The sequence below is a fragment of the Calonectris borealis genome, chromosome 7 (genome assembly GCF_964195595.1).
Source record: "Calonectris borealis chromosome 7, bCalBor7.hap1.2, whole genome shotgun sequence".
Lineage (NCBI taxonomy): Eukaryota > Metazoa > Chordata > Aves > Procellariiformes > Procellariidae > Calonectris > Calonectris borealis.
The window spans coordinates 30,669,523-30,684,911 of NC_134318.1; the positions used below are offsets into that span (position 1 = coordinate 30,669,523).

The window sequence follows — 15,389 nt, forward strand, 5'->3', positions numbered from 1 at the left end:
CACACTGATGTTTTCAGTTGTTGCTAAGTGCCCTCCTAGTCCAAGGACAGCTCCCGTGCCTACTGACTGAGCTAGGTACACAAGATGGGAGGGAACATAATCAGGACAGCCAGCCCAGCTGGCCAATGGGGTATTCCATACCATGTGACGTCATGCTCAGTATATGAAGGGTAGGCGTGATCCAGGAAGTATCGATCGCTACTTGGTTATCGGTCAGTGCGGGTGGTGAGCAATTGCATTGTGCATCACTCATTTTGTATATTTTATCATTATCATTATTATTTTCCCTTTTTTCCTCTGTTCTATTAAACTGTCTTTATCTCAACCCACGAGTTTTTCTCACTCTTACCCTTCCGATTCTCTCCCCGTCCCGCTGGGGGTGGGGGGAGTGAGTGAGCGGCTGCGTGGTATTTGGCTGCCTGCCAGGTTAAACCACGACAAAAGCTCCTGAGCTTTGTGAAATGTTCCAAGGCACACTCTGGAGCTTCAAATGCAAAAGCTAGACCTAGATTGCAGCTGGCACGGTTAAAGGCTAACTGGCTGCCAGAGCTTCTTGTTTGGCTTGCAGGGGTTTGAGTCAGGTGCAATGTCCTAACTCTGAACTCCCCCTGTGATCAGTCTCCATTTCTCTGCCCTCAGCATACCCATATGTCCCGAAAAAGAAAAGTTACCTCCATTAAGCCCAGTGGTAGAGGCACTAAAGACTTTGCCACTGTCCTTTGTCATGATCAAGAGCTCCATCTCCTTCTTTGCTGGGGCGTTCTCCTTCTCCAGCAGCAGGAACTTGCAGTCTTTGCGCAGAATGTCATCTCCCTGGGAGCTCAGAACGGTTCCCCCTGGAATATTGGTAAAGGATGGGAAAGAGGAGGAGATGAGTGTGGGCCAAGTAGTCATAACTACAAGCTGCAACACTTCTGTTCATTAAAATAGGTTAGTCCCGTTGTGATTGGGGTTGACACTACTAAAAAGCACCCAGTAAGAGACACACTGGTCACTCAAGCTAAGAGGAGAGCTGTGTGTGTCGTTAGATTTCTTTAGAGATGTGTATTTCACTAGCAGGGGAGCAACTGCTACCAGAAATGGAGAGCATCTGGAATTCAATCACATGTAGAAATTATTTGCTCAATGAACTCTTCACTTCTCAAACGGACTTACTATAGAATCATAGAAATTCAGTCTGAGAGAGACATTCAAGGGGCATCAGAGCCGGCACATCTCAAGCCGAGGAGCACCTTTAGCAGACCTACTCTGTCAAGCACAAAGCACTCCATATCCTTGGGCGTGGTTATAAGGCATTGAACTGTAGCTTACTGAGGTTGGGCACATGCAAAACAAGACTGAAAAAAATCGGTGTGGTCACCCTTCTGCCATTAGGCAGTATCAAGTATGCCTGGAATGGTGTACAAACCTGAATTTGCACACAAATTGACAGAACATTGAAAATCAAGATAACCAGAATGGTATTATTCCATTATTCTAGCACAAACCTGGAATAAACCTGTATTAGAAATGTTATCATAACTTCTGTGGTATTTACATCTATTTTTAAGCCTCATCTTTGTGAGTCCTTGGATTACTAAAGAAACTTGGCTTCCCTTACACAAAAAATAAAAGACTAATTTATAGCTCTCGGGGTTGCAGAAGAAGGCTGGAAAAGATGAATCCCAACCGTTCAAGGATGAAAGGCCAGTACAAAGACCTCAACTTATCTCATTAAAAAAAATATATCTCGTGTATAAGTCAATTCCTTGATTTTTGAGTGGTTGAGTCTGGTACTACTGCAAAATGATGTTTAAGAGCAACCTTGCAAATGTTTTGGCTTCAAATGAAGCACAATTTCACCTGTGTGATCTTCTGTCCAGTTACCTGCCTGTTGAGCAGAAATAGCTGCAACTAAATCAACCGAGTTACCGCAAAGTGGGGGAGATGTGAATCAGACCAGCTTATTTGCTTATTCTTAGCTTCTGGCTCATTTGCTTTCTTTTCAGAAAGGTACTGATGGGAGACTTGGCTAGTGACAAGTCATGCTCGTGAAGAGCCAGCTGTCAGTTTCACTCAGCTGGCTGAATCTCTAATTCGTTATCATGATATGCTTGTACAAGGCCGCTCCTAAACAACTGTGAATGACACACTCACCTGCTGAGGCAGACACACCAGTACTTGCCATGGTGTTGCTCTGAGAAGTGTTCTTCATCCCATATGCTGCAATGAAGAAATTCGAGAATGAAAGAGATGAAGGATAACAAGGTACCTACGCACACCAACCTTGGGCTGCACTCCATTTTAAAAATCTTTTCTCATTCAGGGTACCTAGGACAACTCAAACAAGCAAGGGCTTCCTCAGCAAAACTCTAGTCCTTACTGCACAGAGCAAAGCAGAGGAAATGTTCCTCAATACCCCCTCATACCACAGTGCTCCACACAAGAAGGAGGTAATGAAGGAGCCTCTGTGAATATGAACTTTCTAGTCACTACAGAAAAGGCGGGAGAAGGCAGCACACATTGGTGACCCTCACACTTCCTTTAGGCTTAAATTGTTGCTGACCTGCGGAGGCTGCAGTAGCATTCTGGGTCAGGGTTGAAGAGCTTGGAGACAGGTTGTTTTGAACTCCAAACACTGCAAAGAAAAACATTGCAATGGGGGTTATAGGACTCCTGCAGTGCAGGTGGTATTCTGGCTAAAAACAAAACAAAACAAAGCCAATGATAATAGTGACAACCTCTCCCAAGAAATTTTGCCAGCTAGCTGGAGGCATCACAGGCCTAAGCATTTCTGTTCAATTTCATTTCTTCCTAACAAAATGTTTTTTTCCTTAGATCATTTTGCTGAATAAGTTATTGTTGGCCCAGGACAATAATGTTGACCCTTTATCTCAAGTTAGATTGCGAGGCCACTCCCATGGCTGCGTGGACATTTCTGCAGGTGAGGCACTGAGGAAAACCGTAAATTCAGAAAACTGGCTTAGTCTGAATAAGGGAAATTTAAGGAGTTAACTGCACACAGTACGTGTCAAAGTACTGTCCAGAGATAAGCAAACGGCTTGGAAGGTGGCATCTTTGGTGCCAGAATCAGTGTGGCAATATTAGTGCAGTGTACAGACTGCTCTCTCTGCAGGCCCAGTCAGAGATCCTGCACGATGGCACTGTGCTGTGTAGATATAGTGTGTGCAACTGTGAAAGGAAGAGAAGTGGTTTAGTGACATTGAAGAGAGTCTGCCAGAAGCCATGAGCCAGGCGAAGAAAAGGGAAATTACAGGGAAAACTGACAGAGGAGCAGTTATTGATTAGGACACATGAGTTTATTTTTTAAGGCATTACTCTGAGTTCTAGGGAAGAAGTTGTTCTAGGCTAGGCTGCCCTAACAGGTGTCTTTCAAAAGACAAATTATTCTCCTTGGAAAATCTCTAGTTTTCCCTGCCTCCCAGATAAAAATAGTCAGGAGCTAACACCACTATACAGAGCCAACTCAGAATAAATTCACCGTAACCGAAGAATAACTGGGGTATGCAGGCAAGCTGCTGACACTGAGATGAGGAACAGAAGAGAAACAGAGTGATATAGGTATTACTTCATTGTACATGTCTGCCAGGTCTGTGGTGCTGTGAAATGTGAAGGGAAGAAGAGAAAAATCTGACCTGTAGAGGAAGTGCTCAGGCCTGCGTTCAGAGTATGATTGCTGGGAGCCAGGTTATTTGGAACACCAAAAACTGCAAAAAGGGGAAGTGAAATGTTATTACTTCTCTGGAATCGGAAATCCAGCACCTGAAGGTCAGTGGCATAGTCACAGAAATTAAGAGTCAGAGTCACTTGGAAATGCAGTTAGTGACAATATATAATAATTGCACAGAGGAAAAATCTTGAAAATTGTGACACCAAACCACTCTTACTGAACTGACAAAGGGGGGAAAAGCCTACATCAGACAAGTTGCAATCATGAGACAGTGTGAGAAAGCAAAGCTTTTAATAGCATGCTATCATAAAGCTTGCTGTGGTTTCTCTCTCCAGCTGGGAAGTGCAGCATCCCTGGCCTTACGAGGTATAAGCACACTCAAAACTTATTGATTACATCTTTACTGTATGAGAACTGAAGGGTTAGGCCCAGTCGTCTTACAATGCACCAGGATAATCCAATGTTAACTAGAGTCTAAAACTAGTTTTGATAGGGAATGTGAGCCTGACATCATTGATAAAGCTATCATCAAAGTTTAGCGACAGATCAGGCAGTCAGGACAATAGATCCTCACAAAGAAGGATTTTCAAATACAGTCAGTGTAGAAGCAGAGAGCACCAAGTTACAGAATACCAGAGAAAATTCAAGCATATCCCCTGCCATCTCAATGCTTCCTTCATTTTAGTTCTTGCTTGGGCAAAAAAAAAACACTACTATTGACCCAGTTTCAGTATGGAATTACATCCTTCAAGCCTGGGCAGTCCAGGGAGCATACCTGATCCCGTAGAGTGAGACATAGCATTGATCAAGGAAGAGCTGTTATGGTATCCACCAAGGGAAGACCCAGCAGGCAGAGTGGAGGACCACATGTATGAAGGGAGGGCGGTATTCAGTATGGTTGTATCATATGTCCCCGACACTGTGAAAAACCGCAAACAGAAGTGGTTTTCAATGAGACCAGGCTTGTGGCTTAGCATGCATTGCAGGTTTACATGGCAAACAATTTCATCTGCTTTAAATTTCAATTACCCTTGTGCAGTCAACACAATGACTCCAGGTTAACATGATATAACTGATCTCAAATGCCAGTGGATTACAGCCCACCTGAATTTTAACCAATGGAATAAAGATTGACCTGATAGCATGATCATTCACAAAACACCTTGAAGAGATTTCATTGCTTGTAGATGCTATGATAGCAGAATAAAACACTTTGGTCTGCCATTCTGTTAATAAATCATCCTGGGCCATGGGACATACGACTTTTGTTTCCTACATTTGGCCCTGATTGGTTCACTAGTGTATTGGACTAAAATTCCCAGTTTTAGACAGGATTTGAGCCATGCGCAAGAAAAAAGGTATTGCTTGTTCCTAGATACTAGTGGAGGACAATGGAGTGAATGTGAATACCACTGCCTCAAGCACTGTGGTGAGGCTTACAAATAATAAAAGCTGGTTATAGTATTTTAAATACCACTTCTATTATTATCAAGTTCTAGTGATCTCTGAACCATGTGGTGTGGCCAATAAATCAAACACTGACCCAAATATTGTCTTCAGTGCTATCTCTGTCTTGCTTGGAGATAAGAGATCAAATCGCTCTAAGACATGTTTGCTTAGAGCTCTTGTCTCTGCCAGAAGCACCTCTGAATTAAAGCTGGTGGCAGAAGGAACTGGCTTATTTTTATGGAAATTAGACAGTCACCAGAAAGCTACCCAAGGTGGCTCTTGTTAGGTCAATATCTGGACAGCCCTCCAGCATTCTGACCCTTTTTCTGTATTGCCACCACTGTCTGGGACAGAGACCATGTATTCTTACTCGGATGTTCTTAGCAACTGGGTATTTTTATGGCAAAAAATGTTTGGAATGGCTCCAGCATTGCTAACCATCCTCTGCCAAGTACCTGACTGAGAGCTCTCAGTAACCATCTTTGTCTCCACCACGGCTTTTTTTGGTATCGGGAGCGTGCTTGACGGTGATCGAGTCGGGCTGCAGCTGGCTGATCGACTTCCTTTCAGCAAACGTTTCACATCATCCAACTCTGTCCCTGGCAGGAAAAGCAAGTGTCCAGACTCACCCAAAAGCCATTGCTTCATTGACCTGTAATCTTGCCCAGGCTAAAACATTCAGTGGAATTTACCTGTGAGTGTCTATGAAGTTGTACTTTATGTGCCACTTAACAACAAAGCTTCAGGGCCTCATTTCTGGCACTAAGTACAACCACATCCTTGCAAGACCACCATCTAACCCACAGCATGCTTCCTTGTTCAGAAAGGGGAGACAAATAAACGTTCTTAACAGGAAAAAAGGATGACATGCTGCTATCTGTCATCAGGGAGACTGGGTCCCAGAGACACTGCAGATATACCCAGAGCAGCAACACCCTCTATGTTATACCTGATCCCCCTGGAATAAAAGCCATGGCACTTACATCTGCCAGAGGGAGATGCGCTCTGCAGTCGGACTCGTATTTCACTCTCTAGGAAGAAAAAAAACAAATCATGAATATGGAGTGAGATGCATTTGTGCCCTGGGTTGAGAAGGAATCTTTAGGCTGAAGTGAATTCCTTCCTTCTTGCTGTCTATGTTCCATCTTGCTGTCTTGCTGCTTGATCTGAGCAGCACTCATAGCCCTTGTGAATTGGTTGTAAATTGGTTTGGGTGACTTTTTGTTTTGGGGTCACATTTTGCTACTTTTAATTCCAGAGAGCTATATTTTACTCATTGAGGGCCTCTGTTGAAGTCAATAGCGTTGTTACTGCCAGACATACTGAAGGCCTAATTATGCAGTCCTCAATCACGTTGATATTCCCACTCATCACAATTATTGTTATTATTGTCCTTCTGGACAAAAACCGAGAGAGCCAAAAGAAGCTTACTAAGTACACAAATTCCCTAGTACTTCTTGGATAAAATTCACACCGTCATCTCTATGGGCTGTACGATTTAGTCTCCTACAACCTGCAGACTTCTCTTCTGGCTCACTGAATGTAACCAGGCCAGTTTTAAGCCAACATTCCCACCAAGTACTCGATTTTATTACTGACTTTTATTGTCCAGCACAAGAGACTATAGAGTTAATGTGATTTTCTTGGGGCAAGTCTTTAAGCTTGCTACCCACAAGCAAACTGGCCAGCCAGGACACGTGATACAAGCTCCTGAAGATGAAATCTGACAGTGCATGCACTATAAAAGAAACACTAGCTAGCTTTGGCGTTCGTGTAGAGAAGCTGATGGATTTGAATTATTTTCTAAAGTAATATGAGAAGCCGGAGCTGATTCTCTGGTGTCTGTTTCATTAATGTATGTCCTAGTTCTGCTGGGAGCTCAGATATGTAGTGTGCTACAGGAGACTAAAGATCTGAGGTAGCATAATTGGTAACTGTGACACTCTCCAGGAGGAGTGTACAAGACCACACTTTGATTTATATCCACTGCTAAAATTAACTTGGATAAAGTGACATTGTAGTTTCCTCTTCAAGCAATAGGAACAGATATTACACTCCTACAGAGCAATATAATCCTACTTTCCCCAACGCTGTTAATAAATTATTAGAAGAGCTGAATGATTTAAACAATGCAGAGCTTTACAGTGATCTAGCTAAATAGACCTCAGCAAGTCCATAATTTCCTCACCATCTCCTTACTACCAGAATGCGGTCATTTCAGGGTATGGCCTTATGGTTTGTAAGATAGATCGCAATAGGAGGAACATGAATACAATTACTCTAAATATGTCAGAGGCAGGTCACAGAGCATGGATGGACTGAGTTTATGGTGGCGAACAGACAAGATGGAAGACTATGTCCAACGCCCCCAGATGTCCACGTCCCCAAGTAGATCCTCCTTTCTGACACAGTCCAAACCACCATGACCTCCACTAGGGCCAATTTTTACACTGAGCTTGTTTAAGCAATTGCTTACAGATCAATGGTTCACATCTGGAGTGGTGTAAATCCACGTACCTCATCTGAGTGCTCTACATTTAAGCTAGTTGATTCCAGCTAAGGAATAGGTCCATTTAACACACCCCAAATCATACTGAACAAAACAAAGGAGGCTTCTAAAAGAACAGTATCACTCACCCCGACTTTGGCTTCTCCCTCTTGTGGAGGCAGATGCTGTGAACAGCAATGAGAGAAAAGCAGTATTAGGCTTTACTGTGACATCTCTGAAAACGAACATATGGATCTTGCTCAGAGTGTTCAGATTCAGGCAGTAACCTCTTCATTTGGGGCACAGCTGGGGCAATTGAATCCTTAGAGTTTTTACCAAGTCCCCCTTAGACCATAAGGTATCTTAAAGAATAAGTAGCACCTTTAGCATTTCTGGACCAACTGCTGTTTCTTTTTGTACACGTAAATGTTGTTCATAGATGGTGATCTCCCATTTCAACAGGCCAAAAGGAAGCTAATAGGCCTGTTTACCCCACCGACCAAGGTTGGACACTGTGAAACCCTGCCTCCCCTCTGAGCCAGAAAAATGGCCTGATCATATTGTTTCACTATCCGCACTGAGTAAAATCGGCAGCTCAGAGTTTGGACAGGGCAAGCTCATACCTACTGACAATGTTCAGTGTAAATATATCACTTGATAGCCAGTTCATCTTTCCATATAAACATGTTGAAGCCTAGAAAAGAACTACTGGAAAAGGATATCCAGCAATGGCTCAAAAACGTAAGAGTCTGGGCTTTCTTGCTTGGAGCTGTTCTCCTAGCTATACCAGGAAGGGGGGAATGTTATGAAGCATCCCATGTCTATGTTCTCCTGTCCACATCCTATGCTGTATGGGGAGCATCACAAAAGCAGTTGAAGGTAGCAGATATATGATATGCACCCTCTGAATATGTATCAGCTAGAGATCCTGCTGAGAGCTGTTAATGTAAATCCCAAATAACTCCTCCAAAGTCATGGAGCTGCACTGTCTGCCCAATACAGAGGCAGCATAGGTAGAGCAAGACACAGCAATGTGCAAAAAGTCACCGTAATCATCAACTCACATGACCTTGCCATAATGTTCAGAGGGACAGCTCTAAAAAGAACATACCAAACTCTTTTCTGGGGAACTCAGGAGAAGAGTTGGCACTGGAGCTCCCTGAAAAGAACAGAAAGGTGTTCATAAATACTTTGCACAAGATCATTAAAAGCTTTCAAAACATGTCTTCCTGGTAACTGTCTAATCCCAGTGGGTTACAAACATTTCCATTAAAAAAAAAGCTATTCAGGATTACATGAAAGAGCTGCTAATGTCTTTCAACAAAAATATGCCACAACTCCTTTTAGGAATGAGCATTACTATAAATAGAACTTAATCATTAAAATGTGTCCCTGATGGCTTATCTCCTATTCTTGTGCTATTTGGGACAATACTGTGACCTCAGAGTGCACACTACACATTGCCTTCTTTCTATGGCATGTTCTGTGATACCTTCATATGTTGCATGGCGGTTGACATAGGTTTTTCTTTCAAATGTCGAGCCAGGTGATTTGGTGAGAGTAGAGCTAGGAGACTGGGTTTGTCTATAGCCGGAGGGGGATGATGATGAATTCAATCTAGCACTTCCACCTATAAGTAAAACAAAATGCCCTCAGCAAATTGAATTGTGCCCTCACACAAAGATATGCCCTGGATGTACACCCTGGATGCCCTGGGTGCTTTATGCTACTGTCTTCTGAGCTGGACCAATTTGCATTGGTACCTCACAACTAGGAATGGGCAAGAACAATGTTTGGGTCTAACTTTGACTGTCCTCAGCATTCAGTGCAGAGGGGAGTATTGGTCATCTTTGTGGTTTCAGTACAAATCTCGTCAATGATATATATGACAGCAGGTTTTGGCCTAACGGGATGAATGAGCCAGCTTCCTTGAGCAGGAATAAATCCAGCTCTGGATGGTGCCCGATTTTGGTTTGGATACAGATCTGCCTGTAAACTCAAGTGTTATATGACACGGGCCACAAAACCTGGGAGATTGTTAAGCGAAACTCAAAGTGCTGAAGGATGCAGTTCATGAGATAAGGGAAAGTAGAGATGAGTCCACTTCCCTTCCAAAGCAGCTATCAACACTCTCACTTAGTCATGCCTTAGTCAGTCCATTTCCTGGAGAAGTGGTTGGGGTGTGCGTCAGGCCCAAGACAGCCTGGAGGTTATTAGTGGCTGTTATATTTAGACAGAGGAAAGAATTTCCCTTCCTAATTCACATCAGTGCTGTGGAGAAAGAACTGAGCAGCCATAACTAGTGTGTTCATACTCTTGTATGAAATCTAATGCTGGAGTATGATCAGAGCGCAGCAAAAAGAGAGCCCTGTGATGAAGTGCAAGCTATCCACACTGATCAGCAGGATCAGACTGCATGTTGTTTACCCATCATTGCAAAAAGAGCATGCCTTGTGACCTCAACAGAGTATTTTCTTACCGAGTTTCCCCTCTACAAGGACCTGTTTTGTTCTGTAACTTTTCCACTTAATTCAGCAGAAGGAACTACTGTGACAAGTAGGCCTCTGTTGGAGGCATTCTGCAAGTAGAGTGGGAAAGCAGAGATTAGAAAATGCTCTGTGAAACTCCAAGAACTCATTATCTCTGAAGTTCAGATTCTTTTCTCTTCCTCCACACACTGAAAAGAAATAACAAGGAAGACAGCAATCCTGCAGAGTCGGCTGAGTTTGCAGGGCTGGGTTCAGTTCTCAGACTGGTGCCAGTCCAGACAATTAAACTGACATCTTCACTGGAGTTACTTCACATCTGCCCTGAGACAAAGTGATTCCACACTCTGGCCTTTCTTTGGTATGGAGGTGTCTGTCAGATCTATTGGGCATGGCTAATTCTCCTGTTGAGCTTCTAAACTGCACTTTACTCCCTTTGGTTTGTCAGCTCTTTTGGAGCACTGAGAATGTTTTCTACAAGGATAGTTACACAGTCTGTCCCACAGGGGACAGAGAGAGGGGTGTGCCAGAAACCTGGCTGGGAAGCTTATTCTTCAGAAACCTTTGCTATGACAATCTAACAGCTGGGTTGTTAGAGAAGAACCTTGTTTTTATGGAGTAGACAGCACATACTGATTTAGCACATCCAGAAAATCTGGCAGACTGTTCAAAGTGCTAAAGCCATGGACACACACACACAAGAAATTCTTTAATAGTATTCTATCTGCAGCAAGATCAACAAAAAGATTAATCAAAACTGTCTTTTGAACAAAAACGGTCAGAAAGATTGTGATTTGGAAAGCCTGAAAGAAGGGAAATTTCGTTTCCGAATGACTTCTTAGCAACAGTGGAAATGGCATTTTTTGTTTTTGTTCTCCTAGGATCAAGTTTTCCCTGTGGAAAATGGGCATTTTGCCATTTACTCACCCATCCTCACACCCAACTTTAGGGAAGGAATACCTTTGCTTTGAGTATTTGCCACTTTTACTTTCATAAACACTGTTTTTCTTAACTCTGGCTCATCCTACTTCCCTGCCCTGAATCTCTCCTCAGACCATTTATCCTGCCTTTGCTCTCTGTTTCCTCACTGTGCAATGTCTTCATTCCTTACTTGAAGTCACATAGCTGCTGCCATGGGTGTAAGACCTCTTTTCCACTCCGCTCCCTCCAGTGTGGGATGATGTTTTGAGCCCACTGCTGCTCCCTCCTTCTGGAAGAGATGAGCACAAAAAAAGACATTCTCTCAGGGTAAAAGATGAGAAGAGCAAGGACACTGCAAGACTGTCCTCACACTCAATTACAAGTATAGCTTCATGTCTGGCGAGATATCAGAAGTGAAGAGAAATGTTTTGGCAGAGCAGATAAGCATTCACACTGCAGATCCAGCAGGTTTGTATTCAAGTTTTGCTCCGTACATCGACTGAAGTATACTCCTGTTAACCCTCATCATAAATGAAATGATAGTGCAATTCCTTTCCAATCCAGCTGCAGCAAGCTAATCAAGAATACGGTGGTATAAAGAGCATGGAAGATTCTTCCCTACTTGGTACTTGCACTTCCCTACAGAGGTAGAAATCATCTGTGACATCTGATATTACCCAAAAAATTCACTCACTGTTGTCAACTGGGTAAGATGACAGGGGAATACACTGCAGCCCTAGCAGTGGAGGCTGCAGACCCATCACTTTTGACCCTTGTCCCCAAGAGATAGTCACCACTGGAGACCCTATATGTGGGCTTAAGCCCTTGGACAGTCTGGTCTACCAGTCTTAGTGGACTGTGCAGCTTTGTTTCTGACAATACCCAGATGGTTCCCCACATACTGCTCCTTCTCTCCCCTAACAAGTATTTTGGGAGAGGCATTTCTGAAAATAGCTTCTCTTTGGGTGCAAGTCTTTCTGCACTGAGACCTGCTGCACCCAGGGACTTACGGAAATAGTGCAGTCAAATAGCATGGAGGCGCACAGAACACTGAGCAGAAGTAATGTAATGGCTGACAATTACTTACTGGGTGGTAAGGACGTCAGTCTTGTGGTTACAGTCTCTGTAATAACTGAGGAAAGAAAAGGGTGCAGGAGTAATGGCATGTTAATATAGCCAAACAAGATCAATGTTCTACTTAATTTCCATGGAAGAGCATGACTCATTCAAAGAAGATGGACTCATTTAAAGAAAAGTCCCTTAAGACACACTGCCTGGGGGCTGCAGTCTCATTAGCACACAATGCTGTGTGTTTGCAGGCCTTTCTAACTCCACAGTAACTAAGAACATCACTGCCATGAAAGACTTTTTTCTTTACAAGATTCCTCTAAATCATGGAAGCATTATTATTTCTGGGCACTTCTGAATCACAGCCATTGCTGTAACACCAAAGCCCATGGTCAGACCCCTTACTAGCTTCCTACTAGCTAATTCCCGTAATACCAGCAGAAAACTTATCCTCTGTTTTATTTTTACACACAACCAAAAAAGATACCTAAAGAACATTTTCTAGACCACACAGAGCATTGATATCAGAGGTAGGAGGAGAATCCAAATGTCTGCATTACTGGCTAGAAATGTTACCACAGGGCAATCATCTGTGGTTAAACAATCAGGTCATGCTACATGTCTCTAAATGTCTGACCTTGGCCCATTCTATTCCTTATTCTGATTTCAACAGAGAGACCAGGGACAGGTGCAGAATTTAGTTCTGGACCTCTGGTCAGCATTCAATCCCTTACAAAACTGGGCATCTGCTTCTGGGATTTTTGGTGCGTGACATAAAAATAAAAAAAGTTCTCCTTACGTCTTTCAGTAACTTCTGATCCATCTTGCCTCGTTTTCTTTGTTACGGAGTCCATACCATTGCCACCTGCAGGGAAAGCAGAGAAACTGCACTCAGAGCTCTGTGAATAGTAAGAGATGACAACAACTCCCCACAAGTCCCACTGCCTTCCTCCCTTCAGCCTAGAAGACATCTATGTCAGGAAGTTTACAGTGCCTTTCCAGAGCCATGTGAGTATTACTAATAGACCACCACCACTTGCCTACAAAACTGGATGCTGCACAACGCAGCATAGCTGAAACAGCAGGAGGCGTTGTAAAGCCAACAGGTGAGATAGGGGCAATTGCAGCAAACCCACTCAGTGCTGGAGAAGTTTAGACCTGGATTTATATCCAGACTTTGTGGCACTACACTATCGTGCCCCTATAAAGGCTTGATCAAAATCACAGGATCCAAATGCCACTCCCACGCATCTGCTCTTGGCAGGACTCAACAGTACAGGATTAGAAATGCAGGCAGTTGCAGGAGCAAGGTACCTACACCATGCCAGTACTGCCAGAAAAACCTAAGCAGAGGTACTGTTGCACTGTTGACAGTAATACTGTGCATTCTCAGGGTACATTGATGCTAACGCCACAGCACTGACTTTAGTGAAGCAGAAAAACACTGGACATATCTTTAGCTGTTTTCGGCAGCAAGGAACTTAAGGTAGAAAGTGCTTTATCTTGCTTTACAGGCAGAGCAGTGACCATTTGGAGGCCCTGTCTGTGGCTTTGGAATCTGATCTAACTTAACGCCAGCTCAGGTCAGTCTACACAGTATTGGAATTGCTGCTGTGAATGCTGTGTATACTCTTCTTCATGACTTGGATCCCTCTCTAGTCACAACTACAGTCTCTAGCAGAGGTATGACTGCCAAGGAAGGAATACCACAAAGAAACATTGTGATTGTGGAAAAGAAGCATCAGCTAGAAGAGAAAACACTTTTGTCAGAAGGAAATATACAGTTGCTCACTCCTAGTCTTCTAAGATAACATTTTATCTTATGCAGCCACAAACAATGAGAAGGAAGAGATTTTAATTTGCACACAAGGTGATAATAGGCCAAAACTTTCCACTGCATTTGAAGACTCCTTCTTAAAACTGAAGGCCTAGCTGTACCAAAAACTACACACTTAACAGGCTGAGTCTAAAAAAAGCTTTGGGCAAAATTCCTTCCAAGTTTTAGAGCCCAGCTTGAGGCAGAACCCTAGACCGTGCCCTCCAATTCAGCTACCATTTGAGTTTGATCCTCGTGATTCCACTTACCCTTCTGCAAAGTGTCTACAAAGTAGCCCCCTTGATGCTTGAACTGTCCCTGCATAAATAATGACACAAGGCAGGATGCAGCAAAGAATCTGCAGGAATATCTGAAGTTCAGATTCAGTTCTGTCTTAGCTCCTGCTATTCCCAGAGCTGGACAGGAACGATTTCAGTGTAGAAGGCACACTACCAGTCAAGCCACTTTAGCCTCCTATCACAGACTCAGCTGAACTTTGCAGAGAACACCCGCAGTGCCCACAGCCCTCACTCTCTGCAACTCAGACCCTGAGCTTGGCTAAGCAGCCCTGTTAATGGGGCTCCTGAGGCGACATCCAAGTCCTTACACAACCTTGGCAGCATGATACTACCCAAGCCTTACAGTGCTTGCTAACACTGAGGGTTTCCAAGGGATTATCCAGGGCACTGATTCCAAGACATACGCAAGACTGGAGCTATAGGTGTTAAGAGAGTTCCTCCTCCAGCAGGATGACAGTTCCCTGCAATGGAAGGGTTCCTGGTCATTCACTCCAAGAAAAGGCAATATCTCTGCTACTGTCCAGTGTTCTTCCGCTTCACTTTGGAGCGTGTCCTGAGAAGGGCAACGAAGCTGCTGAAGGGTCTGGAGAACAAGTATTATCAGGAGCAGCTGAGGGAACTGGGACTGTTTACTCTGGAGCAGAGGAGGTTCAGGGGACACCTCATCGCGCTCTACAACTACCTGAAAGGAGGTTGTAGTGAGGTGGGTGTTGGTCTCTTCTGCCAAGTAACAAGTGATAGGACAAGAGGAAATGGCCTCAAGTTGCACCAAGGGAGGTTTAGATTGGATATTAGGAAAAATGTCTTTACTGAAAGAGTGGTTAAACATTGAAACAGGCTGCCAAGGGAAGTGGTTGAGTCACCATCCCTGGAAGTATTTAAAAGACATGTAGATGAGGCGCTTAGGGACATGGTTTAGTGGGCATGGTGGTGTTGGGTTGACGGTTGGACTCGATGATCTTAGAGGTCTTTTCCAACCTTAATGATTCTATGATTCTATGATATTCTTCCTTAATTGCATCAACAGTGGAAGCATCTTGCAAGCTTCTTCTCTAAAAGCAGATGCTGGAAGCTGTTGTCTAGATGTCAGCACTGTTGGCTTTGCCAGTGTTCTTGGCAGAGAACATAGCTTTCCTACTGCTTTGTAGCCCCAGAACTCTACTTCCTTTCTGCTATTGGGAAACAGTGCTGG

At 43.6% G+C, this 15,389-nt stretch overlaps 1 protein-coding gene across 1 annotated transcript in view; it reads right to left on the reverse strand.

Annotated features, from left to right (window-relative positions):
- The window catches only part of COL17A1 (collagen type XVII alpha 1 chain), a 58,959-nt gene that overhangs the window by 24,917 nt on the left and 18,653 nt on the right, over positions 1–15,389 (reverse strand). Inside the window, exons 2-14 of the mRNA XM_075154988.1 lie at positions 12,882–12,947; positions 12,102–12,146; positions 11,205–11,303; positions 9,100–9,237; positions 8,719–8,766; positions 7,757–7,792; positions 6,103–6,150; positions 5,575–5,718; positions 4,446–4,589; positions 3,636–3,707; positions 2,546–2,617; positions 2,137–2,202; positions 672–836 (exon numbers count right to left, since the gene is read on the reverse strand). Coding sequence (XP_075011089.1) covers positions 672–836; positions 2,137–2,202; positions 2,546–2,617; positions 3,636–3,707; positions 4,446–4,589; positions 5,575–5,718; positions 6,103–6,150; positions 7,757–7,792; positions 8,719–8,766; positions 9,100–9,237; positions 11,205–11,303; positions 12,102–12,146; positions 12,882–12,947 — 1,143 coding nt within the window. The remainder of the gene's footprint in view (positions 1–671; positions 837–2,136; positions 2,203–2,545; positions 2,618–3,635; positions 3,708–4,445; positions 4,590–5,574; positions 5,719–6,102; positions 6,151–7,756; positions 7,793–8,718; positions 8,767–9,099; positions 9,238–11,204; positions 11,304–12,101; positions 12,147–12,881; positions 12,948–15,389) is intronic.